The sequence below is a fragment of the Somniosus microcephalus genome, chromosome 12 (assembly GCF_052327205.1).
Source record: "Somniosus microcephalus isolate GS21.2 chromosome 12, FLI_Smic_1.0, whole genome shotgun sequence".
NCBI lineage: Eukaryota > Metazoa > Chordata > Chondrichthyes > Squaliformes > Somniosidae > Somniosus > Somniosus microcephalus.
This window is the reverse complement of record NC_140998.1, coordinates 137504388-137529814: the sequence shown is the minus strand read 5'-3', so window position 1 is coordinate 137529814 and position 25427 is coordinate 137504388. Positions and strand designations below refer to the sequence as shown.

Sequence of the window (25427 nt, the reverse complement as noted above, 5' to 3'; positions counted from 1 at the left end):
CACTTCCTTGGATGTGATCAAGCCTTTGCATTTATGGAAGGCATGTTTACAGTCTTCGCTCCATTTCCAAATTACTCCCGTTTGTAGCAGTGCATTAAGAGCGTGCAGAACCGTTGACAAGTTCGGTAAAAATTTATGATAGTAATTTATTAATCCCAGGAACAACCTTAATTGTGAGACATTTTCAGGCGCTGGGGCTTTTACGACCGCTTCAATTTTTTCAGGTGACTTATGCAACCCTTCTTCGTTAATGACATGGCCACAATATGATATTTGTTTCTGGAAAAATTCGCACTTGGGGCGATTTGTTCATAGGCCCCGTTCTCTCAGCCTCGTGAGCACCTTCTCCAAATTGGCACGGTGCTCGTTGTCGTTTTCTCCTGTTACAAGGATGTCGTCTAGGTAGCATTGAGTCCCCAGAATCCCTTGCAGGACTTGCTCCATAGCTCTTTGCCAGATAGCTGGAGCTGCTGCTACTCCGAAAACCAGTCGATTGTACTGGTACAGGCCTTTGTGTGTGTTTATCGTGAGATACTTTTTAGAGGCCTCCTCAACCTCCATCTGTAGATATGCCTGTGCCAAGTCAATTTTGGTGAAACGTTTCCCTCCGGATAGTGAGGCGAAAATATCTTCTATCCTCGGAAGAGGATACTGTACCGTGTGAAGAACCGGGTTTACAGTCACCTTGAAGTCCCCACAGATGCAAATTTTTCTCTGTTCTTCAGATTTATCATTAGTCAATGTTTTCTTCATGACCGGGACGATGGGTGTTGCCCACTCACTCCAATCTACCTTGGATAACACGCCTGCTTTTTCCAAATTCTCCAGCTCTGCCTCAACTGCTGGACGAATTGCGTATGACACCGGCCTTGCCTTAAAAAACTTGGGAATTGCCGCATCTTCCACTTTTATTGAGGTGGTGGTGCCTTTCAGGGTTCCTAGTTCCTGTTGAAACACTTCTTTGGCGTTAGCCAAGATTTCTTTTAATCGTCCAGGTATGACGTCATCATCATTTTTTTTCTTACTGGTCACCGTCAGTGCCTGAATGGAGTGCCAGTCTAAACGTATCTTTCTGATCCATTCCCGTCCCAACAACGGTGGACCACCATCTTGCAGAACGTATAAATACAACTTCTGTATTTCCTTGCCGTTGTATACAACAGGCACCCTTATTTTCCCTCTGGGGTATACTTTCTGCCCCGTATATGTCTTCAAGATAATGGACGTGTCTTTCAAAGGTATATGCGGAAATAGCCGCTCGTAATCCCGTCGATTTATGACGGTCAGAGTTGATCCTGTATCGAGCTCCATTTTAACTGGGGACCCCGCTATCGTGAGGGTAACCCAAATGGTCTGGTAATCTTCTTTGGCAATTACATTATGTAATTTGAGACAGCTTAGTCTCTTGTTTCCGGAGTCTCTATCGCTCTTCTGGTCTTCAGAGCTACTGTCCGTCATCATTTGTACCTTTCTATACTTTTCCTTATTGACCTTTTAACTGTCAGCGGATTTTTTTCCAGATCTGCATACACGTGCAATGTGTCCCATCTTTCCGCATTGCCTGCATGCTTTGTCCTTGAACCAGCAGTCCCTCTGGTCATGGGTGGATCTGCTGCAGTGATAATATCTCTCGAAAGTCCGTGTCATTTCATGGGTGCCGAAGTCCTGTGGCTTTTGCTGTATCTCTGCAGCTCCTCTTGCTGCTGCTTCGTATGATACAGCCACACTGAAAGCCTTGTCCAGTGTCAAATCTTTCTCAGAAATTAGTCTTTTCTGTGTTCCTTCGCTTAGGAAACTGCAGACAAATTTGTCTCGTAGAGAATCTGCCAGTCCTGCCCCGAATTGGCAGTGCTTTGACAGCTTTCGTAATTTGGTGAGGTAATCAGCGTTACTTTCATTCATGTGCTGATTCCTCCTGAAGAATTTGAATCGTTCCGCTATCAGCAGCGGTGTTGGGTTTAAGTGCTCCTGTAGGGTATCAACGATCTCCTTAAAATTCTTGTCCATCGGTTTGGCTGGAGTGATCAAGTTTCGTAACAGCCCGTATGTCCTTGCGCCCATCAGATTTAGAAGTACCGATGCCTTTTTATCATCCACTACTTCATTCGCCTTGCAATATACCTCCACTCTTTCCACATATGTGGTCCAATCCTCTATATCACTATCAAAAGCAGTAATATTGCCAGTCTTAGGCATCCTGAAAATCAAAAATGGCGCCTCCCGCGCTTTTCCTTCTTCCCTGCTGAGTCAAGATGGCGCCTCCCGCGCTTTCCCGTCGCTGCCGCTGCTGCCAATGCTGTTCTCCGCTGTATTTCTATTTTTTTTAATTTTTTTTTATTTACACATATATTTTAAACAGTTTCTCCGTCACTTGGAGAATCGTACCCGTCGGACTCTCTGGGACTTTCCCCTCGCTCTGCTCGGTCCGAACGCCGACCTGCTTTGCAGCGCCGGCCGTCTCCTGAGTGCTCCACCCTCTGTCTCTGTTTGCTTCTGCTTTCCGACTCGCTGTCCGGCTCCGCTGCAGAGCCACCCGATCGAGCCACAGCCCGCCGTCCAGGAAGGACCAGTGCACTACCTGCCACCAGCCCGTTAAGCTGGTGAAACCACAGTTTTTTTTGTTGTTTTTTTTCTTTGACCTTCGTCTGAGGAATCGATCTCATTGAGGTGCTGCCGAATTGCAGGTTAGTTCGTTTCTAACTCGTCGCCACTGTTGAATCCGTGTGTTAATGGAGACACGGAATGCAGGAGTTGATTTAACAAGTGTTTACTGAACAAAGTCTGGAGGTGAACTAACTATACAAGACGCTATACAGGCTTATATACCCGAGTGGTCACTACCAGTACTACAGTACACAGGGGCTTCAAAAAAACATAGTTCCTCTTAAAGGTACATACACTACAGGTAGGAAGAGGGATGAGGTCCTGCAGCAAGAATTTAGGGAGCTAGGTAGCAGATTAAAGAGCAGGACCTCAAAGGTTGTAATCTCTGGATTACTCCCAATGCCACATGCTAGTGAGTATAGGAATAGGAGGATAGAGCAGATGAATGCATGGCTAAAGAGTTGGTGCAGGAGGGAGGGCTTTAGTTTCCTGGATCACTGGGCCTGCTTCTGGGGAAGGTGGGACTTGTACAAGTCGGACGGGTTGCACCTGAACCAGAGCAGGATAAATATCCTTGCGGGGAGGTTTGCTAGCACTGTTCGGGGGGGTTTAAACTAAAATGGCAGGGGGTTGGGAACCTGAGCAGGGAGCCAGAGGAAAGGAAAACAGGGATAAAAGCAAAAGATAGGAAGGAGAAAAACAAAAGTGGCAGTCAGAGAAATCAACAGTTTAAATCAAACGTGGCCACAGTAAATAATAATTCTAATAGGTCTAAGAGCATTAAAAAAACAAGCCTGAAGGCTTTGTGTCTTAATGCGAGGAGCATTTGTAATAAGGTGGACGAATTGGCTGCGCAAATAGAGGTAAACAAATATGATTTGGTTGGGATTACGGAAACGTGGCTCAAGGATGGCCAAGACTGGGAACTCAACATCCAGGGGTATTCGATATTCAGGAAAGATAGGCGAAAAGGAAAGGGAGATGGGGTAGCATTACTGGTTAAAGAAGGGATTAATACAATTGTAATGAAGGATATTAGCTCTGATGATGTGGAATCTGTATGGGTAGAATTGAGAAATACTAAGGAGAAAAAAACATTAGTGGGAGTGGTATATAGACCTCCCAACAGTAAGGCAGAGGTTGGGGATGGCATTAAAAGGGAAATTAAAGAAGCGTGCAATAAGGGCACAGCAGTCATCATGGGTGACTTTAATCTACATATAGATTGGGCCAACCAAATTAGTAACAACACTGTGGAGGAGGAATTCCTGGAGTGTGTATGGGATGGTTTCCTGGACCAATATGTCGAGGAACCAACCAGAGATCAGGCCATCTTAGACTGGGTATTATGTAACGAGAAAGGATTAATTAGCAATCTTGTTGTACGAGGCCCCTTGGGTCTGAGCGATCATAATATGATCAAAATCTTCATTAAGATGGAGAATGAAGTAGTTGACTCAGAGACAAGGGTCCTCAATTTAAATAAAGGAAACTACGATGGTCTGAGGAGTGAGTTGGGTAGGATTGATTGGGGAATGGTACTCAAAGGGTTGACGGTGGATAGGCAATGGCAAACATTCAAAGACCGAATGGATGAGCTACAGAATTTGTTCATCCCAGTTTGGCATAAAAATAAAACAAAAAAGGTGACTCAACCATGGCTAACAAGGGAAATTAGGGATAGCATAAGATCCAAGGAGACAACATATAAATTGGCCAGAAAAAGCAATAATCCTGAGGATTGGGAGCAGTTTAGGATTCAACAAAGGAGGACAAAGGGATTAATTAAGAAAGGGAAAATAGAATATGAGAGTAAGCTATCAGGGAACATAAAAACTGACACTAAAAGCTTTTATAGATATGTGAAGAGAAAAAGATTGGTGAAGTCAAGCGTAGGTCCCTTACAGTCAGAATCAGGGGAATTTATAATGGGAAACAAAGAAATGGCAGACCAACTAAATTCATACTTTGGTTCTGTCTTCACAAAGGAGGACACAAATAACCTCCCAGAGATGCCGGGGAACATAGGGCCTGATGAAAGGGTGGAACTGAAAGAAATCAGTATTTGTAGGGAAATGGTGTTAGGAAAATTGATGGGACTGAAGGCCGATAAATCCCCAGGGCCTGATAATCTACATCCCAGGGTACTTAAGGAAGTGGCCCTAGAAATAGTAGATGCATTGCTGGTCATCTTCCAGAACTCGATAGACTCTGGAACATTACCCATGGATTGGAGGGTAGCTAATGTTACCCCACTATTCAAAAAAGGTGGTAGAGAAAAAGCGGGGAATTATAGACCGGTAAGCCTGACATCGGTAGTGGGGAAAATGTTAGAATCTATTATAAAAGATGTAATAGCAGAGCACTTGGAAAGCAGTGACAGGATCGGACACAGTCAACATGGATTTACAAAAGGTAAACCATGTTTGACTAATCTACTGGAATTTTTTGAGGATGTAACTGATAAAATAGATAAGGGAGAACCAGTGGATGTGGTGTATTTGGACTTTCAGAAGGCTTTCGTTAAGGTCCCACATAAGAGATTAGCGTGCAAAATTAAGGCACATGGGATTGGGGGCAAGGTATTGACTTGGATAGGGAACTGGTTGGCGGACAGAAAGCAAAGAGTTGGAATAAACGGGTCGTTTTCCGAGTGGCAGGCAGTGACTAGTGGGATACCGCAAGGATCAGTCCTAGGACCCCAGCTGTTCACAATATATAGTAATGATCTGGCCGAGGGAATTGGATGTAATATCTCCAAATTTGCAGACGACACAAAGCTGGGTGGGAGGGTAAGCTGTGAGGAGGATGTCGTGAAACTCCAGTCCGATTTGGACAGATTGGGTGATTGGGCAGAAACATGGCAAATGCACTATAATGTGGATAAATGTGAGGTTATCCACTTTGGTGGCAAAAACAGGAAGGCAGATTATTATTTGAATGGCAATAGATTGGGAGAAGGGGAAGTGCAGAGAGACCTGGGTGTTCTTGTGCACCAGTCGCTGAAGGTAAGCATGCAGGTGCAGCAGGCGGTTAAGAAGGCAAATGGTATGTTGGCCTTCGTAGCAAGAGGGTTCGAGTACAGGAACAAGGATGTCTTGCTGCAGTTGTACAGGGCCTTGGTGAGACCGCACCTTGAGTATTCTGTGCAGTTTTGGTCACCTTACCTGAGGAAGGACGTTCTTGCCATGGAAGGAGTGCAGCGAAGATTCACCAGGCTGATACCTGGGATGGCAGGAATGACGTATGAGGAGAGATTGTGTCGATTGGGATTATACTCACTGGAGTTTAGAAGATTGAGAGGGGATCTCATTGAAACCTATAAAATTCTGTCAGGCCTGGACAGCCTAGATGCAGGAAGGATATTTATGATGGCCGGGGAGTCCAGAACCAGGGGTCATAGTCTAAGGATAAGGGGTAAGCCATTTAGGACTGAAATGAGGAGGAATTTCTTCACCCAGAGAGTAGTGAACCTGTGGAATTCTTTGCCACAGAGGGCGGTGGAGGCCAGTTCATTAAATATATTCAAAAAAGAGTTGGATATATTTCTTAAGGCTAAAGGGATCAACGGATATGGGGAGAAGGCAGGGACAGGGTACTGAATTTGGATGATCAGCCATGATCTCATTGAATGGCGGAGCAGGCTCGAAGGGCCGAATGGCCTACTCCTGCTCCTATCTTCTATGTTTCTATGTTAACTCGCTCCTCAGACCATCGTAGTTTCCTTTATTTAAATTGAGGACCTTTGTCTCTGAGTCAACTACTTCATTCTCCATCTTAATGAAGAATTTGATCATATTATGATCGCTCCGACCCAAGGGGCCTCGTACAACAAGATTGCTAATTAATCCTTTCTCGTTACATAATACCCAGTCTAAGATGGCCTGATCTCTGGTTGGTTCCTCGACATAATGGTCCAGGAAACCATCCCGTAAACACTCCAGGAATTCCTCCTCCATAGTATTTTTACTAATTTGGTTGGCCCAATCTATATGTAGATTAAAGTCACCCATGATGACTGCTGTGCCCTTATTGCACGCTTCTTTAATTTCCCTTTTAATGCCATCCCCAACCTCCGCCTTACCTTTTGAAGGTCTATATACCACTCCCACTAATGTTTTTTCCCCCTTAGTATTTCTCAATTCTACCCATACAGATTCCACATCATCAGAGCTAATATACTTCATTACAATTGTATTAATCCCTTCTTTAACCAGTAATGCTACCCCACCTCCCTTTCCTTTTTGCCTATCTTTCCTGAATATCAAATACCCGTGGATGTTGAGTTCCCAGTCTTGGCCATCCTTGAGCCACGTTTCCGTAATCCCATCCAAATCATATTTGTTTACCTGTATTTGCGCAGCCAATTCATCCACCTTATTACAAATGCTCCTCGCATTAAGACACAAAGCCTTCAGGCTTGTTTTTTTAACGCTCTTAGACCTATTAGAATTATTATTTACTGCGGCCATGTTTGATTTAAGCCATTGATTTCTCTGACTGCCACTTTTGTTTTTCTCCTTCCTATCTTTTGCTTTTATCCCTGTTTTCCTTTCCTCTGGCTCCCTGCTCAGGTTCCCAACCCCCTGCCATTTTAGTTTAAACCCCCCCGAACAGTGCTAGCAAACCTCCCCACAAGGATATTTGTCCCGCTCTGGTTCAGGTGCAACCCGTCCGACTTGTACAAGTCCCACCTTCCCCAAAAGCAGGCCCAGTGATCCAGGAAACTAAAGCCCTCCCTCCTGCACCAACTCATTAGCCACGCATTCATCTGCTCTATCCTCCTATTCCTATACTCACTAGCACGTGGCACCGGGAGTAATCCAGAGATTACAACCTTTGAGGTCCTGCTCTTTAATCTGCTACCTAGCTCCCTAAATTCTTGCTGCAGGACCTCATCCCTCTTCCTACCTATGTCACTGGTCCCAATGTGAACCACGACCTCTGCCTGTTCACCCTCCCCCTTCAGGATGCCCTGCAGCCGTTCAGTGACATCCTTGACCCTGGCACCAGGGAGGCAACAAACCATCCTGGAGTCACGTCTACGGCCACAGAAACGCCTATCTGTTCCCCTTACGATAGAATCCCCTACCACTATTGCTCTCCCACTCTTTTTCCTCCCTTCCTGAGCAGCAGAAGCACCCCTGGTGCCAGGAAGTTGGCTGCTGCTGCCTTCCCCTGGTGAGTCATCCCCCTCAACAGTATCCAAACTGGTATACCTGTTTGAAAGGGGGATGGCCACAGGGGTCCCCTGCACTACCTGCCTGCTTCTATTGCTCCGCCTGGTGGTCACCCATTTCCTTTCTGCTTGTGCAGCCCTACCCTGCGGCATGACCAACTCATCAAACGTGTAATCCATGACCCTCTCAGCATCATGAATGCTCCACAACCCATCCACCCGCAGCTCTAGCGTCTCCATACGGCCCGTTAGTAGCTGCAGCTGGATGCATTTCTGGCACACATGGTCATCAGGGACACTGGCAGCGTCCCTGAATTCCCACATAGAGCAAGAGGAGCATAACATGGGGCTGGGCTCTCCTGGCATGACTTACCCCTTTAATTAATTTTAATTAATTCAATGCCACCAGTTAAAGATATACTCTAGGGCGCTTATTTACCAACTGTCCCCACCATACCACAGAGACCCAAGAAAATATAAACCGCAGAATTTAAGCTTGTAATATAAAGGAGAAAGAAAGAAATACTCACCAACCAATCACTTACCTGCTTCCTGGTGACGTCACACTTGGATTACTTTTTACCTCTCTCCCCTGCTGCTGAATTGGTCGGGCCTCGCCTCGCTGAATCAGCCGCCAGTTTTAAACTCCTCAGCTGCTCACTGCTCCCTTGCAGGTCTGCTCTGGTCGGGCCTCGCCTCGCTGAATCAGCCGCCGGTTTTAAACTCCTCAGCTGCTCACTGCTCCCTCGCAGGTCCGCTCTGGTCGGGCCTCGCCTCGCTGAATCAGCCGCCGGTTTTAAACTCCTCAGCTGCTCACTGCTCCCTCGCAGGTCCGCTCTGGTCGGGCCTCGCCTCGCTGAATCAGCCGCTGGTTTTAAACTCCTCAGCTGCTCACTGCTCCCTCGCAGGTCCGCTCTGGTCAGAAGGAAGCCATTTGGCCAGTCGAACCCGTGCCGGCTCTCTGCAAGAGCACTTCAGCTAGCCCCACTCCCCCGCCCTTTCCCCGTAGCCCTGCAAATTTTTACTTCAGGTACTTATCCAATTCCCTTTTGAAAGCCACGATTGAATCTGCCTGCACCACCCTTTCAGGCAGTGCATTCTCGACCCTAACCACTCGCTGCATAAAAAAGTTTTTCCTCGTATCGCCTTTGGACCTTCTGCTAATCATCTAAAATCTGTGTCCACTGGTTCTCGACCCTTCCACCAATGGGAACAGATTCTCTCTATCTACTCTGTCTTGACCCCTCTATCAAATCTCTTCTCAATCTTCTTTGCTCTAAGGAGAACAACCCCAGTTTCTCCAGTCTATCCATGTAACTGAAGTCCCTCATCCCTGGAACCATTCTTATGAATCTTTTCTGCACCCTCTCTAAAGCCTTCACACCCTTCCAAAAATGCAGTGCCCAGAACTGGACACAATGGCCCAGAAATTCGGGTCTCCACGGGTGAGTACGCATGGGGTGCTCACCCGTAAGCCCAATGGAAGTGCTGGTTTTGTGCATGCACTGCGCATGCGCGGGAAACCGGCACTTCCGTTCCCCTGAAAGAAGGGGTTAAGAGGTGGAACGCGTGCGCGGGAGAGGCAGCACGTGCGCATTGAACTTACGTTTTTTTTGCAGGTTTTCCCAGGAAGGTAAGTCTCCAGAAGTTAAACATGTAAAAAGCAGGTGCAAGGCCTGCTTTTTACAAGGTAAGTGGTGAATTAATTAAAATTAAAACATTTTTTCCACAGGTTTATTATTTTTAAATACTTTAAAGAAAGGTAAGTTTATTTTTAGCCCCGTTAGAAAATAAAATTATTTTTTTCAAAAATTTAAATTATTGTTTAAAATAGTTATTTCATGTAATTTATAGTTTATTTTAAAAATGTGATTTAAAAAAAATTTATTTGAAGATTTATTGATGTTTTGGGGCTTATAGTATTTATAGGTTTGACAGGTCTTCCTGTGAAACTTATGAATGAAGCATTCCCTGCTACCATTGGCTCTCCATGGCCCATGTGATCCCAGGGGAACGCATCGAACTAACTGTGCCCCTGGGATACGAAATCACTGCGCGCCGGCAGTTGGAGGAGGCCCGGGATCGGAATACCACGGGGGCCCACAGCTCAACGGCAGGCGTGCAAGGTAAGTGCAGGTCGGGGGCTTGCACCCGCAGGAAGCCCCTGACCCAAATTTCTGGGCCAATACTCCAGTTGTGACCGAACCAGTGTTTTATAAAGGTTCATCATAACTTCCTTGTTTTTGTACTCTATGCCTCTATTTATAAAGCCCAGGATCCCTTATCCTTTTTTAATCACTTTCTCAACAAAGATTGTGCACATATACCCCCAAGTCTCTCTGTTCCTGCACCCCCTTTAGAATTGTATCCTTTAGTTTATATTGCCTCTCCTCGTTCTTCCTACCAAAATGTATCACTTCACACTTTTCTGCATTAAACTTCATCTGCCACGTGTCCGCCCATTCCACCATCCTGTCTATGTTCTCTTGAAGTCTATCTCTATCCTCCTCACTGTTCACTATACTTTCAAGTTTTGTGTCTTCTGCAAATTTTGAAATAGTGCTCTGTACACCTAAGTCCAAATCATTAATATATATCAAGAAAAGCTGTTGTCCTAGTTCCCTGGGGAACACCGCTGTATACCGGGCCAGCTCCGTTCTCAACCCACTGAAATTGGAGCTCCTCCAGTTAAGTATTTTGACTCTAGATTGCTCTTTGTCCTTTTCCATGGCTAACCTAAACCTTATGATACTGTGATCACTGTTCCCTAAATGTTCCCCTACTGAAACTTGATCCATCTGACCCACCTCATTCCACAGAACCAGATCTAGCAATGCCTCCTGATATGCCTATCAATTAGTCCAATAAAAGGCGACGAGTTAAGAACGTAACTGAAGGTTTTTATTGGCTAAATAACAGAGCCCACCCTCGTGGGTGATCCGATCCAACAGGGAGGAATACTAGCCAGTCAGCTACCTTTATACCTGGGCAGGTAATGGGCGGAGTCGGAGGTGGTCAGCCCAGGTATAACAGTGCGACAAGAGGCGACCTCGTGTAGTGATGTGACAGTGAGAACAGTGAGAACAATATACAGTGATAACTATAACAGTGGTTTACCACATTCACCCCTTGTTTAGATTAGAGTCCGGCGGGGTGAAGTGTATTACCAGCTCTGGTATGTCAGTCTGTCCGGAGGCTTCGTTAGCCTCTCCGATCGTCGCAGCGGCGGTGTTACATTATCCGGTGTTAAAGCTGGTGTCTGCGTAGTCGGCAAAGGCTCGTGGGGTTCCGGCATGCCGTCTACCTCGGCTGGACTCGGGGGGTTGGGAGGGGGGGGTGAGGGTGCGAGGTCTCGTAAGGAGACAGTGTCCTCCCGTCCGTCTGGGTAAGCCACATAGGCGTACTGGGGGTTGGCGTGCAGGAGGTTCACCTTCTCGACCAGGGGGTCCGTTTTATGGGCCCTCACGTGCTTTCGCAGCAAGACGGGTCCCGGAGAGGTCAGCCAGGTTGGTAGGGTGGTTCCCGTAGTCGACTTCCTGGGGAAGACAAACATTCGAGCATGGGGGGTGGTGTTAATGGCAGTGCAAAGTAGTGACCGGATGGAGTGCAGCGCAATCGGGAGGACCTCTTGCCAGCGGGAGGTTGGGAGGCCCTTAGACTTTAAGGCTAAGAGGGTGGCCTTCCATACCGTCGCGTTCTCTCTTTCCACCTGGCCGTTCCCTCGGGGGTTGTAGCTGGTGGTCCTGCTTGCTGCAATACCCCTCTCCAATAGGAACTGACGGAGTTCCTCGCTCATGAAGGAGGCGCCCCGGTCACTATGTATATAGTTCGGGAACCCGAACAAGGCGAAGAGTTTGTTCAGGCATTTAATGACCGTGTTACTGGTCATGTCTGGGCAGGGGAAGGCAAAGGGGAAACGGGAGTACTCATCAACGATGTTGAGGAAGTACACATTACGGTCGGATGACGGTAGGGGCCCCTTGAAGTCGATGCTCAGACGCTCGAAGGGGCGGGTGGCCTTGATCAGGCTTGCTCTGTCCGGCTTATAGAAGTGCGGTTTGCACTCAGCACAGATCTGGCAGTTCCTGGTCATGGTCCTGACCTCCTCGATGGAGTATGGCAGGTTGCGGGCCTTAATGAAATGGTAGAGTCTGGTGACTCCGGGGTGGCAGAGGTCATTGTGGAGGGTCTGAAGTCTATCACTTTGCGCGCTGGCGCATGTAATGCGTGAAAGAGCATCAGGGGGGTCGTTCAGTTTACCGGGCCGGTACAAGATCTCATAATCATAGGTGGAAAGCTCGATTCTCCACCTCAAGATTTTGTCGTTCTTGATCTTGCCCCTCAGCTTGTTATTAAACATGAAGGCAACCGAGCGTTGGTCGGTGAGGAGGGTAAATCGTTTGCCTGCCAAGTAGTGCCTCCAGCGCCGTACTGCCTCCACAATTGCCTGGGCTTCCTTCTCGACCGACGAGTGTCGGGTCTCGGGGCCCTGTAGGGTCCTTGAGAAGAAGGCTACCGGCCTACCCTCCTGGTTAAGGGTAGCGGCTAGGGCGAAGTCGGATGCATCGCTCTCCACTTGGAAGGGGATTGACTCATCCACTGCGTGCATTGTGGCCTTGGCTATGTCTCCCTTAATGAGGGAGAAGGCCGCGCACGCCTCTTCCGTGAGGGGGAAGGATGTGGTTTTCAGGAGGGGTCTGGCTTTGTCCGCATAATTGGGTACCCATTGGGCATAGTAGGCGAAAAGCCCCAGGGTTCTCCTAAGTGCTTTTGGACAGTGGGGGAGGGGTAGCTCCATGAGGGGGCGCATTCTTTCGGGGTCGGGGCCGATGACTCCGTTCTCTACTACACAGCCAAGGATGGCAAGGCGCGCTGTGTTAAACACGCATTTCTCCTTATTGTAGGTGAGGTTCAGCCGTTGGGCCGTACGGAGGAATTTCTCCAGATTCACGTCATGGTCCTGCCGGTTGCGGCCGCAGATGGTGACGTTATCGAGATAGGGGAAAGTGGCCTGTAGTCCGTTCTGGTCAACCATCCGGTCCATCTCCCGTTGGAAAACCGAGACCCCGTTGGTGACACCAAAGGGGACCCTAAGGAATTGGTAGAGGCGGCCATTCGCCTCGAAGGCGGTGTACTGGCTGTCCTCCGGGCTGATGGGGAGTTGGTGGTAGGCCGACTTGAGGTCGATGGTCGAGAATACGCGGTATTGTGCAATCTCATTGACCATGTCCGATATGCGGGGGAGGGGGTATGCGTCCAGCTGGGTGTATCTGTTTATGGTCTGGCTGTAGTCGATAACCAGGCGATTTTTGTCGCCGGTCTTGACTACCACCACCTGGGCACGCCAGGGGCTGCTGCTCCCCTCAATAATGCCCTCTTTCAGGAGTCGCTGCACCTCAGAGCTAATGAAGGCTCTGTCCCCAGCGCTGTACCGCCTGCTCTTAGTAGCGACAGGTTTGCAGTCGGGGGTGAGGTTAGCGAACAGGGAAGGTGGCGGTACCTTGAGGGTGGATAGGCTGCAGGTGTTACGCGGTGGGCGGTTTAACTTTCGCTGGTTGTCGACTGTGAGTGGGGGGAGGGGTCCACCGTATGCTAGGGTTACACTTTGGAGGTGGGATTGGAAGTCCAGCCCTAGTATGACGGCAGCGCACAGCTGGGGGAGTACGAGGAGTTTAAAATTTTTATACTCTGTCCCTTTAACCGACAATGTCACGACACAGTAGCCGCTGATGTCTGTGGCGTGCGACCTCGATGCCATCGAGATGCGGCTGCGCGTTGGCAGGACGGGGAGGGAGTAGTGGCTCACCGTGTCTGGGTGGATGAAGCTCTCCGTGCTTCCGCTGTCGAACAGGCAGGTCGTGGCGTGGCCGTTGACTTTGATGTCCATCATTGAGCTGGCCAGGTGGTGCGGGCGGGCTTGATCCAGGGTCACGGAAGCTAGGGTGTAGATGAGCGCGTCGTTGTCATGACAATATGGCGGCGAAGATGGCGGCCCCCGTAGTTCACATGAGGCTCTGTTTAAATCGTTTGCCCCGCACAAAGATGGCCGCCCCTGCTGTTCCCATGAGGCTCTGCAGGCTTCGGCTGCCCCGCACAAAGATGGCCGCCCCTGGTTTTCCCATGAGGCTCTGCAGGCTTCGGCTGCCCCGCACAAAGATGGCCGCCCCCAGGGTTCGCATGAGGCACTGCTGGCTTCTGAGGATTTGCTTCTGCAGGCCTTGGAGAAGTGGCCTTTCTTGAGGCAGGTTTTGCAGGTCGAGTTTTTGGCTGGGCAGCGCGACCTCGGATGCTTCTCCTGGCCGCAAAAGAAGCAGCCAGCGGCCCGATCGGGGTTGCCTGATGTCGGGGCCGGTACCGGGGCTAGCGGGCCCGGTCGGATCCGTGATGCAGACGCTGAGGTAGGTCCCGGGGGCAGCGCTGTGAAGGGTGGTGGGGTGGGGGTCGGGCCCGAGTCCCAGGGTCGCGAATAGTACCTGGCAAACGCTTCCTGGTCTTGCTGGGTGGCCTCTAGGGTGAGGGCGAGGGCTTCGGCCTTGTCCAGGTCTATGTCCTTAGCTTCAAGCAGTCTTTGCCGTGTGTAGTCGGAACGTAGGCCTCTCACCAAGGCGTCGCGGACATTGTCTTCCATGTTCGCAGTAGCCGTCACCGCTTTAAAGTCACAGTTCCTGCCGAGTTGTCTCAGCGCTCGTGAAAATTCAGCTATCGATTCTCCTGGCTGTTGCTGGCGAGATCTTAAGAGATGCCTAGTGTACATGTAGTTTACCGGGCTCCGGTACTGCTGTTTCAGTAGGTTGATGGCGTCGTCGTACGTAGTCATGTCCTGGATGAGTGTATATACTCTCGGGCTCGCTTGGGCTTTCAGGACTCTTAGTTTGGATCTCTGAGGGACGACGGCTTCCTCCAGGTACGATTCGAAGCAGTCCAGCCAGTGTTTGAAGTCGTTGGCTGAGTTTGGTGCCTGTGGGTTTAGATCCAGGTATGGTGGTTTCAAGGCTTGCAGCCAAGCCGGCTGGTGTGGCCCGTTGTCTGGAGGCTGCTGTTGCTGTGCTGCTGGGTGAGCTCCTTGCTGTTGCTGTTCATTATCAGACATCTTTAAAATTTAGCCAATAAAATTGATATGCCTATCAATTAGTCCAATAAAAGGCGACGAGTTAAGAACGTAACTGAAGGTTTTTATTGGCTAAATAACAGAGCCCACCCTCGTGGGTGATCCGATCCAACAGGGAGGAATACTAGCCAGTCAGCTACCTTTATACCTGGGCAGGTAATGGGCGGAGTCGGAGGTGGTCAGCCCAGGTATAACAGTGCGACAAGAGGCGACCTCGTGTAGTGATGTGACAGTGAGAACAGTGAGAACAATATACAGTGATAACTATAACAGTGGTTTACCACACCTCCTTCCTCATCGGGCTGGAAACGTACTGATCAAGAAAGTTCTCCTGAACACACTTCAGAAATTCTTCCCCTCTCTGCCCTTTACACTATTACTATCCTAGACTATATTAGGATAATTGAAGTCCCCCATTATCACTACTCTATAGTTCTTGCATCTTTCTGTAATTTCCCTGCAAATTTGCTCCTCTATATCCTTCTCGCTAGTAGGTGGCCTATAGAATACACCTAGTAGTGTAATGGCACATCTATTGTTTCTTAACTCTAACCAAATAGATTTTATCCTTGATCCCTCCAGGACATCCACTCTCTCCAGCACTGTAATATTCTCCTTATTCAATACTGCCACCCCACCTCCTTTCTTTCTTTCCCTATCTTTCCTGACACCTTGGGGTAGATTTTGCCGAACCTGTCGGGAAGAAAGCGGGACTTCCCCTTTCGGGTTTTGACCCGCCTACTTCGACGTCCGGCCAATCCACGTGATTTTCCCTTGATTGACCTTGTTGAGCCCACCCAGCGGGCTCAGCAGGCCAATTAAGGGCCACTCGGCAACAGGTGACGTCACAGACTGCAATTTCATCTGTCAAGAGTTCTTGACAGATGAAATATCAGTGTCTCACAGCTGTTTGAAGCTGTGAAACACCGACACTCTGAGTTCTGACATGAGTCATTCTGCATAGACTCAGTTAGAACTCTTACCGGCACTCAAAGCTGAAGGCTGTCACTTTTGACAGATCGCAGCTGTTCAGCTTTAAGTGCCGGGTGAGCGATGCAGCTCCCGACGGCTACAGGAAGAAAGGCTGTTAAGGTAAGTACAGGTAAGTAAAAGTTCTTTACACACTTTAGACACACCAAACACACTTACCTTTGCACTCATGCACCCATCACTCACCTGAGTGCTGACATCGCGACCCCTCCAACTCCTACAACCCGACGGCCCGCCGAACCAACCTGGCGTGGTTTGGAGCCGTCGGGAAACCCACACGAAACCCCTCAAAATAGGGATTAGGCTAAAAACTGCCTGTTAACTACCTGTTAACAGGCAGTTAATTGGCACTAATCCCTTCCTGCCTGGTTTCGGCGGGTCCCAGTGCAGGGCGGGTACCCGCCGCCCCTGAAACTTACGTGGGGTGGGGTTTTGGGCGGGATGGTGTCGGGACCCCCGAATTTGGGATTTCCCCCCCCCCCCACATGCCTGAAACCCCGCCTGACGGCTGCCCAAAAATCTAGCCCCATATATCGAGGAATATTTAGTACCCAATCTTACCCTTTTTTGAGCCAGGTTTCCGTTATCACCACAACATCATATTCCCATGTGGCTATTTACGCCTGCAGCTCACCAACCTTATTTACCACTAGGGTTGCGAAGGGGTGGAAAGTTTCCGGTAAATTTCCAGAAATTTTCCACGGGAAGTTTAGCTTGGGAATTTTGGAAATTTTACCCAAAAAAGCACATGCTAGCATAATATTGTTTTTTATTGTATTTCTTTCATTTTTTTTCCACAGGTCCTCTCTTAAAATTACTGACAGAGATGGAATCTTAATTATTAAGGAATTTCTTAATCAATATATGTTTATCTTCTTACTTGGCTTGTTTTAATAATTACAAGTTTTGTGTGTGATTGTGAACAAATGTGTCCTGATTGGTTGGATGAGTGGATGAGCAATTAGCTCCCTCTATTGGTGATGTAGCATCATGCATGCACAGATTATGCTTCCATCACATGGAGCATCAGGAAATATTTACTCACCCTGTTGCAATCGTGCTGATCGACCGCAGTGCGACACAGAGATGAATGCCCTTTATTTCTCTGCATAGAACAATGCCACGGTTACCGTCAGATGTGTGGAAGCATTTTACCCCGGCATTAAAGATGGAAAGACTGTGTACATGTGCAAACGCTGTACAAAGCCATATGTAAAGAATGCCACAAAGATGCAGCAGCATTTATCCAAATGCAACAACTTCCACTCAAAGCTCACAGCAGTCAGCCCAGAGTTCCTCTGCTTCCATTCAAGAAGATGATGGTTCACATTCAGCATCAGGCTCCTTATCATCAGCAACTCCTGGCCCACTTGGAAGGTTCTTTGATACAATGGATAACCATAGCCAGAAGAATGCAGATGAGTGCCTTGCTCGAGCTGTATATGCTCACAGCCAATGTGTACTGAAAGAGATTTTTCAATATTATTCGCCCTGCATACTGTCCTCCCACCAGACATGCTTTGTCTACTTATTTGCTGGAGGCTGAGTATAACAGAGACCAAGGAAAGCTCAAAGAAACAATAGAAATGACAGACTGTGTTGCAGTTATCTCAGATGGGTGGTCAAATGTATGAGGGGAAGGCATCATAAACTACATCGTCTCCACTCTTCTCCCAGTGTTCTTCAAGAGCACAGACACGAAGGACAACAGACACAGAGGCACATACATTGCTGATGAGCTGAAAGCAGTCATCAACGATCTTGGATCACAAAAGGTCTTTGCAGTAGTTACTGACAATGCTGCGAATATGAAGGCTGCTTGGGCTCAAGTGGAGGAGGCCTACCCTCATATTACGTCTATTGGGTGCGCAGCTCATGGGTTCAACCTGCTCCTCAAGGACATCATGGGTTTGAGAACCAGGGAAACACTGTACAAGAGAGCCAAGCAAGTTGTTAAGTATGTCAGGGGAAAACAGGTAGTTGCAGCAACCTACAACTCCAAGCAAACAACAAAGAACAAGAACACCACACTGAAGCTGCCCAGCAACACTAGATGGGGTGGCGTTGTCATAATGTACAACAGCCTTCTGGAGGGTAAGGAGTCGCTGCAAGAAATGGCAATATCCCAGTCTGGGGCTATGGAAACCACCATCAAGAAAATACTGCTGGATGATGTGTTTTGGGAGAGACTGGTTAGCAGCCTTAAACTGCTCTCACCAGTAGCATCTGCAATTGCTCAGATTGAAGGAGATGACGCTGTCTTGTCAGATGTTCCCAGGCTTTTTGCTGATTTAAAAGAACAAATCAGCATTGCCCTACCCACATCCCTGCTGCTCAAAGCAGAGGAGAAGGCAATTGTTCAATTCATACAGACGCGTCAAGAATTTTGTGTCAAGCCGATTCATGCTGCAGCATACATGCTGGATCCAAAGCATGTTGGGAGACCAATACTTTCTGGAGAACAGATCAACAGCGCTTACAGTGGCCCAGAAATTCGGGTCCCCATGCGTGAGTACGCATGCGTAGGCCTAACGAAAGTGCCGGTTTTGTGCATGCACTGTGCATGCGCGGGAAACCAGAACTTCCGTTCCCTTGAAAAACGGGGTTGACAGGTGGAACGCATACGCCAGAGAGGCAGCGCGTGCGCATCGAACTTAGGTTTTTTTTGCAGGGTTCTCCGGGAGGGTAAGTCTCCAACAGTTACACTTTTAAAAAGCAGCCGCAAGGCTTGCTTTTAACAAGGTAAGTGGTGAATTAATTAAAATGAAAACATTTTTTCCACAGGTTTATTATTTTTAAATACTTTAAAGAAAGGTAAGTTTATTTTTATCCCCGTTAGAAAATGTAATTAATTTTTCAAAAATTTAAATTATTGTTTAAAATAGTTATTTCATGTAATTTATAGTTATTTTTAAAATGTGATTTAAAAAAAAAAATTATTTGAAGTTTTAGTTATGTTTTGGGGCTTATAGTATTTATAGGTTTGACAGCTCTTCCTGTCAAACTTATGAATGCAGCATTCCCTGCTACCATTGGGTCTCCATGGCCCACGTGATCCCAGGGGACGCTTCGAACTAACTGCGTCCCTGGGATACACAAGCACTGCGCACCGGCAGTTGGAGGAGGCCTAGGATTGGAATCCCACACGGGCCCACAGCACAACGGCCGGTGCACTAGGTAAGTGCAGGTCGGAGGCTTGCACCCGTGGGAAGCCTCCGACCCGAGTTTCTGGGCCATTGTGATTTCTACCCTCTCACGCCACCTCAATCTGGACGTGGGCAAAGTTCTGGGAAGTCTGGCAAAGTTCTCTACCAAGCAAGGTCTTTGGAATGGGGACGGGATATGGGAATCATGCAAGCATATCAGTGCACATACCTGACGGAAGGGACTTTGTGCATCTGAGGCCCTGTCACCCATTGCGTCGGTGATACTCCAAATCCCACCTTCATCAGCGGCCTCTGAACGAAACTGGTCACTTTTTGGGAATACGCATACAAAGGTGCGCAACAGGCTGACTAATAAGAGAATGGAGAAACTGGTGGCTATCCGGGCAAACCTACAACTTATTGAGCCAGATACAGAAGTATCCACCACACAGCTAGACAGTGACACAGAGGAGGAAATGGACACGTCAGAGCCAGAGTCAGAGAATCAGCAGGAGCAATGATGAGTGTAGTGATCAATAACATGTCATTCTGTGGTGGACACTAGGTGGAGCCGTAGAGCTGTATATAGCTGTATGTATATAATAAGACTACACTACCCAGCTGTATGTACATTGGGACTACATTGCCCATGAGGCACTAGGCTACCCACAAGGCAGCAGTCAAGGTGGAAGCCTCTACAGATACAGTACCTAGTCCACATGTGCTCAATAAAGTAACTAGCAAAAGCTAGCTGTGTTCATAATAAGAATGTCTATTTATTAATGAACATAAGAATGAGTAGACGACTCAGAAGACTCATGAGTAGGAGACTCAAAGGGACAAAATAAGGACAAATTGCAGACTAAATTAGGTGACACTCTTTTTATTTTATTTTAGATGGGTCTTTTTTGTGGGGTTCAATAAAGTTCAAAATTATAACCTAAATAAAGTACTGAAAGCCTGTTTTTATTTGTATGGAACAGTATGTCTATTTTGATGACAAAGATAATATAAGGGTCAGAGACAAAAACCATCAGTGTGCAAAAAAACTCTAAATTCCCCAAAATTCCCAAAAATTCCCATGGAAAGTTTCCTCTTTTAAAAATTCCTGGAATTTTGCAACCCTATTTACCACGCTTCGCGTGTTTACACACATGCACTGTAAACCTATCTTAGACCTTCTTGTATTCTCTCTTAGTCTGACCCCACCTAATACCGTACTATTTCTTACTCTCGTGCTATCTGTATCTCCCACTCTTTTGTGCACCATGTTTCTCCTTTCTAATGCTACATCCTGGTGCCCATCCCCCTGCCAAATTAGTTTAAACCCTCCCCAACAGCACTAGCATTCCATTCCCAATTTAAAAATCTTTCATCATATTGTTCCATAATCTGCATTGTTCGAATGAAAGCTTTAATTTTTCACTTCCACTCAATAATTGGTCCCTCCAACTGTGCATCGCTTGGTACGGATTTATACAAAAGATTGGAGATGGTAAGGATTTACCACAGGTCTAAGCAGCTCCACAAGAATACAATTTCAAGTATTTCGGTGATTTCTTTTGGACAAAACTATCCAATAGTTCACATACCCTCTGCTGTCAACCTAACTAAAATTGTTTTCAAATACGTAGTTTGCATTTCTGTTGTTCTCTGGAAACATTGATTACATTGATCACAGAGGAATGTGTTAACACACACTAAGAAAGTGATAAAATTGAATGTGTGACTGAAAAGCTTGTACAAATTAAGCGACAATAGGCAGGATCAGCAATAAACAGAGACGATTCCAGTTAAACGTTGAATGGAAATATTGCTTTGGATAAAAGAGCTGAATCTGCTCCTGAATTCATTCCTTTGTAACCTGCACTAGACAGTAACGCTCGGCATTTCCAAAGGGGAATGGGGTGGTTCAGTTCTCCCAATCAGGCACTGTAACTTCATCGGAAATCCCACATAAACCATTTAAAAGGGGTTTCCACCAAAGTTATGCCACCTGATTGGGAGAAACCCTAAAGAAATTTGAAGGGTAATGGTTTTCACACAGACACTCTTGCTTTGCTTACACACTTAACACAGATAGTACATATGTTTGACTTTCCTAAAGTAAACCAGGAAGGAAAAAGGAAGCTAAATTTAAGGATGTTAATCCATAACAAAGACACACTTACGGCACTGCTATAGAATACTCTCCCAGGATCAGTGCTGTCAGCACTAAGGCAATGGAAGAACAAATGATGGATACGTTCCCCATAGCTCAGTATTAATGTGCGAAAAAGCAACAGGTCGTGGTGATACTTCAGGTGGTAGCCCAGATGTGTCCAAATTTTTCTTTGTGGAAAGATGAGTATGAGAAGAGTTTCTGTAGAGTTAATCTTCTGTACTTTGACTGAATAATTATTCAGTAACCTTTATGTAAATATTCAGGACATGCACTGAACTTTAGAATATTTGCCTGCTTTGGCAATAGGTTTGATTCACATGAGCCAAAGGCACAAGCAGATACATAGGGGGAGAAATTCGGTTGTTAGTGCCACCGATTAACGCCTAAGGAGGCCGAGAAGTGGGGCGCTAGCCAATTTCCGGGCGGGCGCAGGGCGCCTAGCGCCTCGCCCCATATTGAGCATGCATTTAGCGCCGGCGCTAAATCGTAGCGCCCGCTCATGGGCGCAGGCTGATTATGACGTCATTTGAGTGTGCAACGCCTTTTGGGCGCCCCGGACCGGAAATTCAGTGGCGCCCCCCTCCGTAGCACCTGGCACTAATAGTGACAGCTTACCTGGAACCTTACCAAGTCGCTCTCGGGCTGGAGGAGCGTTATTTAAAGGGGACTGGTGTGGTTTAAAAGCGGCAGCCATTTTTGGAGCACAACTTCCTCGAGAGCTACAAAGAGTTGCTGAGCTGCACACTGAGAGCCATTTGACCACTGAGCCAGCGCAGGCAGACGATCTTCAGCCTTCTGACCATCACTTTGCTGTTGGTGAGCCTTGACAACGGGGAACCTTCCTGTGGGCACTTATTATGGGGGCTGCATTGGAGGGGAACGTCCTGCTGCTGAATCATCTGGAAAGGGCACTGAGACGCTGGGAGAGGGGGGCGGGCATGGCCAGACGGAGGAGGGCCAACAGACGTCGCCACAGCAGACCTTACGCTGGCAGGGTTTTCCGACAGCAGTTTTCCTACATGAACATGCCGGAGGAGTGTAATGATATCAGCAAATAGTGATGGTATTTGCCTGTTTGATTATTTATGCCTTACCAGCATGTTTGCCTGATTGATTACTTATGCCTGACCAGCAGAGGGCATGTGAGAGAGACAAGCAGTTTAGTTTTAGTTTCGTTTTAGATGGATTTCTAGCATGGTGTCTCCTGTAAGGCTGTTAACCAGAGTTGAACAAACTTTAGATTAAAAGACATTCTCTTTCATAAATGTCTCGTCATTGAACCCACAAAGAAATCAATACATGGTGTCAGAAGTGATTGAAAGAGATGAAGAGGAAAAATCTGAAGTTAAATCAGCTCTCCACATATTAGCAAGCCAAAAGAGAACATCGTTACTTACCTTTGAAGAATAGCTAACGAAGTGAAAAATGGAAGGTTTACACCCACCGGCGAAGCTTCAGTTGACAGGTAATGTGGCTGAAAATTGGAGGAGATTCAAACAACGTTTGGAGTTGTATTTATCAGTAATCGGAGCTGACGAGAAAAGTGATAAAATGAAAGCGTCACTGTTCTTACATGTCGTGGGTGATGAAGCGCTGGAGGTGTATAATAACTTCACATTCGCTGCTGATGGAGACAAAATGAAGTTGGATAAAATAATGGAACAGTTTGAGGCCTACTGCATACCTAAACGTAGCGTGACATTTGAGAGGCACAGGTTTTTCACATGTGTACAGAAAACGGGAGAGACTATTGATCAGTATGTGACTGAACTGAGAAACCGAAGCAAAACGTGTGAATTTGGGGGACTGACAGGCTCGCTGATAAAAGACAGACTGGTGTGTGGTATTCCAGATAATGGTCTAAGGGAAAGACTGCTAAGAGAGCAAAATCTAGACCTGGGAAAAGCCATAGCACTGTGTAGGGCTACAGAGACTGTGAAGTCGCAGGCAAAGGAGCTGTTCAGTGACAGTAGCTGCAACGTGGATGCAGTGAGTAAGGACGGACACAAACCGTTTAACAAAAAGAGCGCCAATGTGAAAAAAGAGGCGTGGCCAGCGAACAAAAATGAAAGGGACAATCGAAAGTCATGTAGTCGATGCGGTACACAGCATCCACCAAAAAAGTGTCCAGCATATGGTAAAACATGCAATAGTTGCAACAAAAACAACCATTATGCCCGTTGCTGCAAGAACCAACTGCAACAAAGCAAGGTCCATGCAGTAGATGAAAGCGAGATAGAGGAGTTCTATGTAGATGTTGTGTCTGAAAACAAAAAAGAAAAAAGAAACTGGATGTTGACACTAAAAGTGAATGACATACACATTCCATTTAAATTGGATACTGGAGCACAAGTTAATGTGATATCAGAGACTGATTTTAAGAAAATTAGACCCAGACCAAAATACATGGAATAAAAGTGAAAGTGACAGGATACTCAGGTACTGATATACCAGTGAAAGGAAGATGCATTGTCAAAGTAACACACAAAGACAGAGAGCACACGCTAGCATTAATCGTGGTGCCAAAGGATGTGCAAGCCATACTAGGTTTAAAAGCCTGTGAGAGACTGAACCTGGTAAAGAGAGTCCTCATTGTGGAAAGCGAAGGAGAGACAGTCTATGATGAACTCATGAAAGAGTACAACGACCTATTTCAGGGTCTAGGCTGCCTTCCAGGAGAACACACGATCAGAGTAGATAAAAGTATGCCAACGGTCATACATCCATGCAGAAAAGTTCTGTTTGCTCTTCAAAAGCAACTGAAGGCAGAGTTGGACAGGATGGAAAGCCTGAACATGATTCAGAAGATAGATGAGCCAACTGAGTGGGTGAGTTCACTCGTCGTTGTGGACAAAAAGAATGGAAAGCTCAGAATTTGCCTGGATCCAAGAGATCTAAACAGAGCAATAAAGAGAGAGCACTTCAAGCTTCCTACACGTGAGGAAATCATGTCACAGTTTGCAAATGTAAGGTATTTCAGCAAGTTAGATGCACCATCAGGATTTTGGCAGAGGAAACTGGATGAAGCAAGTTCAAGACTGTGCACATTCAATAGTCCATTTGGCAGATACAGATTCCTAAGGTTACCATTTGGCATTGCCTCAGCTCCTGAAGTGTATCACAAAACTATCCATATGATTTATGAGCACCTGGAGGGAGTTGATACATCAATGGATGACATCATAGTATGGGGAACCACGAGAACTGAGCATGACGAGAGACTGAAAAAAGTGCTGGAAGCAACAAGGAAAACAAACCTGAAGCTGAATAAAGAGAAATGCCAGCTCGGGGTGACAGAACTGACATTCGTGGGAGATATCCTTAGCAGTGAGGGCATCAGACCAGATCCCAGAAAGGTGTCCGCCATTGAGAATATGCCAAAGCCACAATGCAAAAAGGACGTGCAGAGGTTTAATGGAATGATCAACTACATGGGTAAATTCATATCCAACCTCTCAGAAAAGATGGCGCCACTGAGAAGACTAACTGAAAAGAACATAGAATGGGAATGGAATCATGAGCATGAGAAGTCATGGAGCGATCTAAAGAAACTGCTCACAGAGGAACCAGTTCTGATGTTTTATGACCCAGCGAGACCCATCAAGATATCATCAGATGCATCACAGAGTGGGCTCGGTGCCATTCTTCTGCAAAAATATGACTACTGGCAACCCATTGCATATGCATCGTGCTCAATGACAGACGCGGAGACGCGATATGCTCAAATAGAAAAGGAGCTGCTCAGCATCACATACGCCTGTGAAAGATTTCACCAGTTTGTGGCAGGACAAGCAATCAGTGTAGAGACTGACCATAAGCCCTTGATTGCATTGTTCCAAGAGCCACTAAATAGCTGTCTGCTTAGAATACAAAGAATGATGATCAGGCTGCAACGCTATACACTGAATGTTGCGTACACACCGGGTAAGCTGATGTATACAGCAGACACGTTGTCCAGAGCTGTAGACCCAGGAGAGCCCGCAAACACCAAAATGGATGAAAAAGTGAATGCCTACGTGGACATGATCACAAGTGCACTGCCCATAGCAGATGCAAAAATGGAGCTCATAAAGAATGAGACAAACAAAGATGAAACAATGAGATGACTGAGGAAAAGCATCTTGGATGGATGGCCCAACATGAAGCAAGACTGCTCACCTGACATGGCAGAGTACTGGAACTGCAGGGCGGAACTATCAGTGGTCGAAGACATAATCTACAAAGGAAGTAAAATAG

The 25427-nt window shown here is 46.9% G+C and overlaps 1 protein-coding gene across 1 annotated transcript in view; it reads right to left on the bottom strand.

Annotated features, from left to right (window-relative positions):
* The window catches only part of LOC147109555 (spermine oxidase-like), a 57657-nt gene extending 36274 nt beyond the window's left edge, over positions 1–21383 (bottom strand). Inside the window, exon 1 of the mRNA XM_086003616.1 lies at positions 21199–21383. Within this exon, the coding sequence (XP_085859742.1) occupies positions 21199–21281 (83 nt within the window). The 5' untranslated portion in view covers positions 21282–21383. The remainder of the gene's footprint in view (positions 1–21198) is intronic.
* Positions 21384–25427: the final 4044 nt, after the last annotated feature.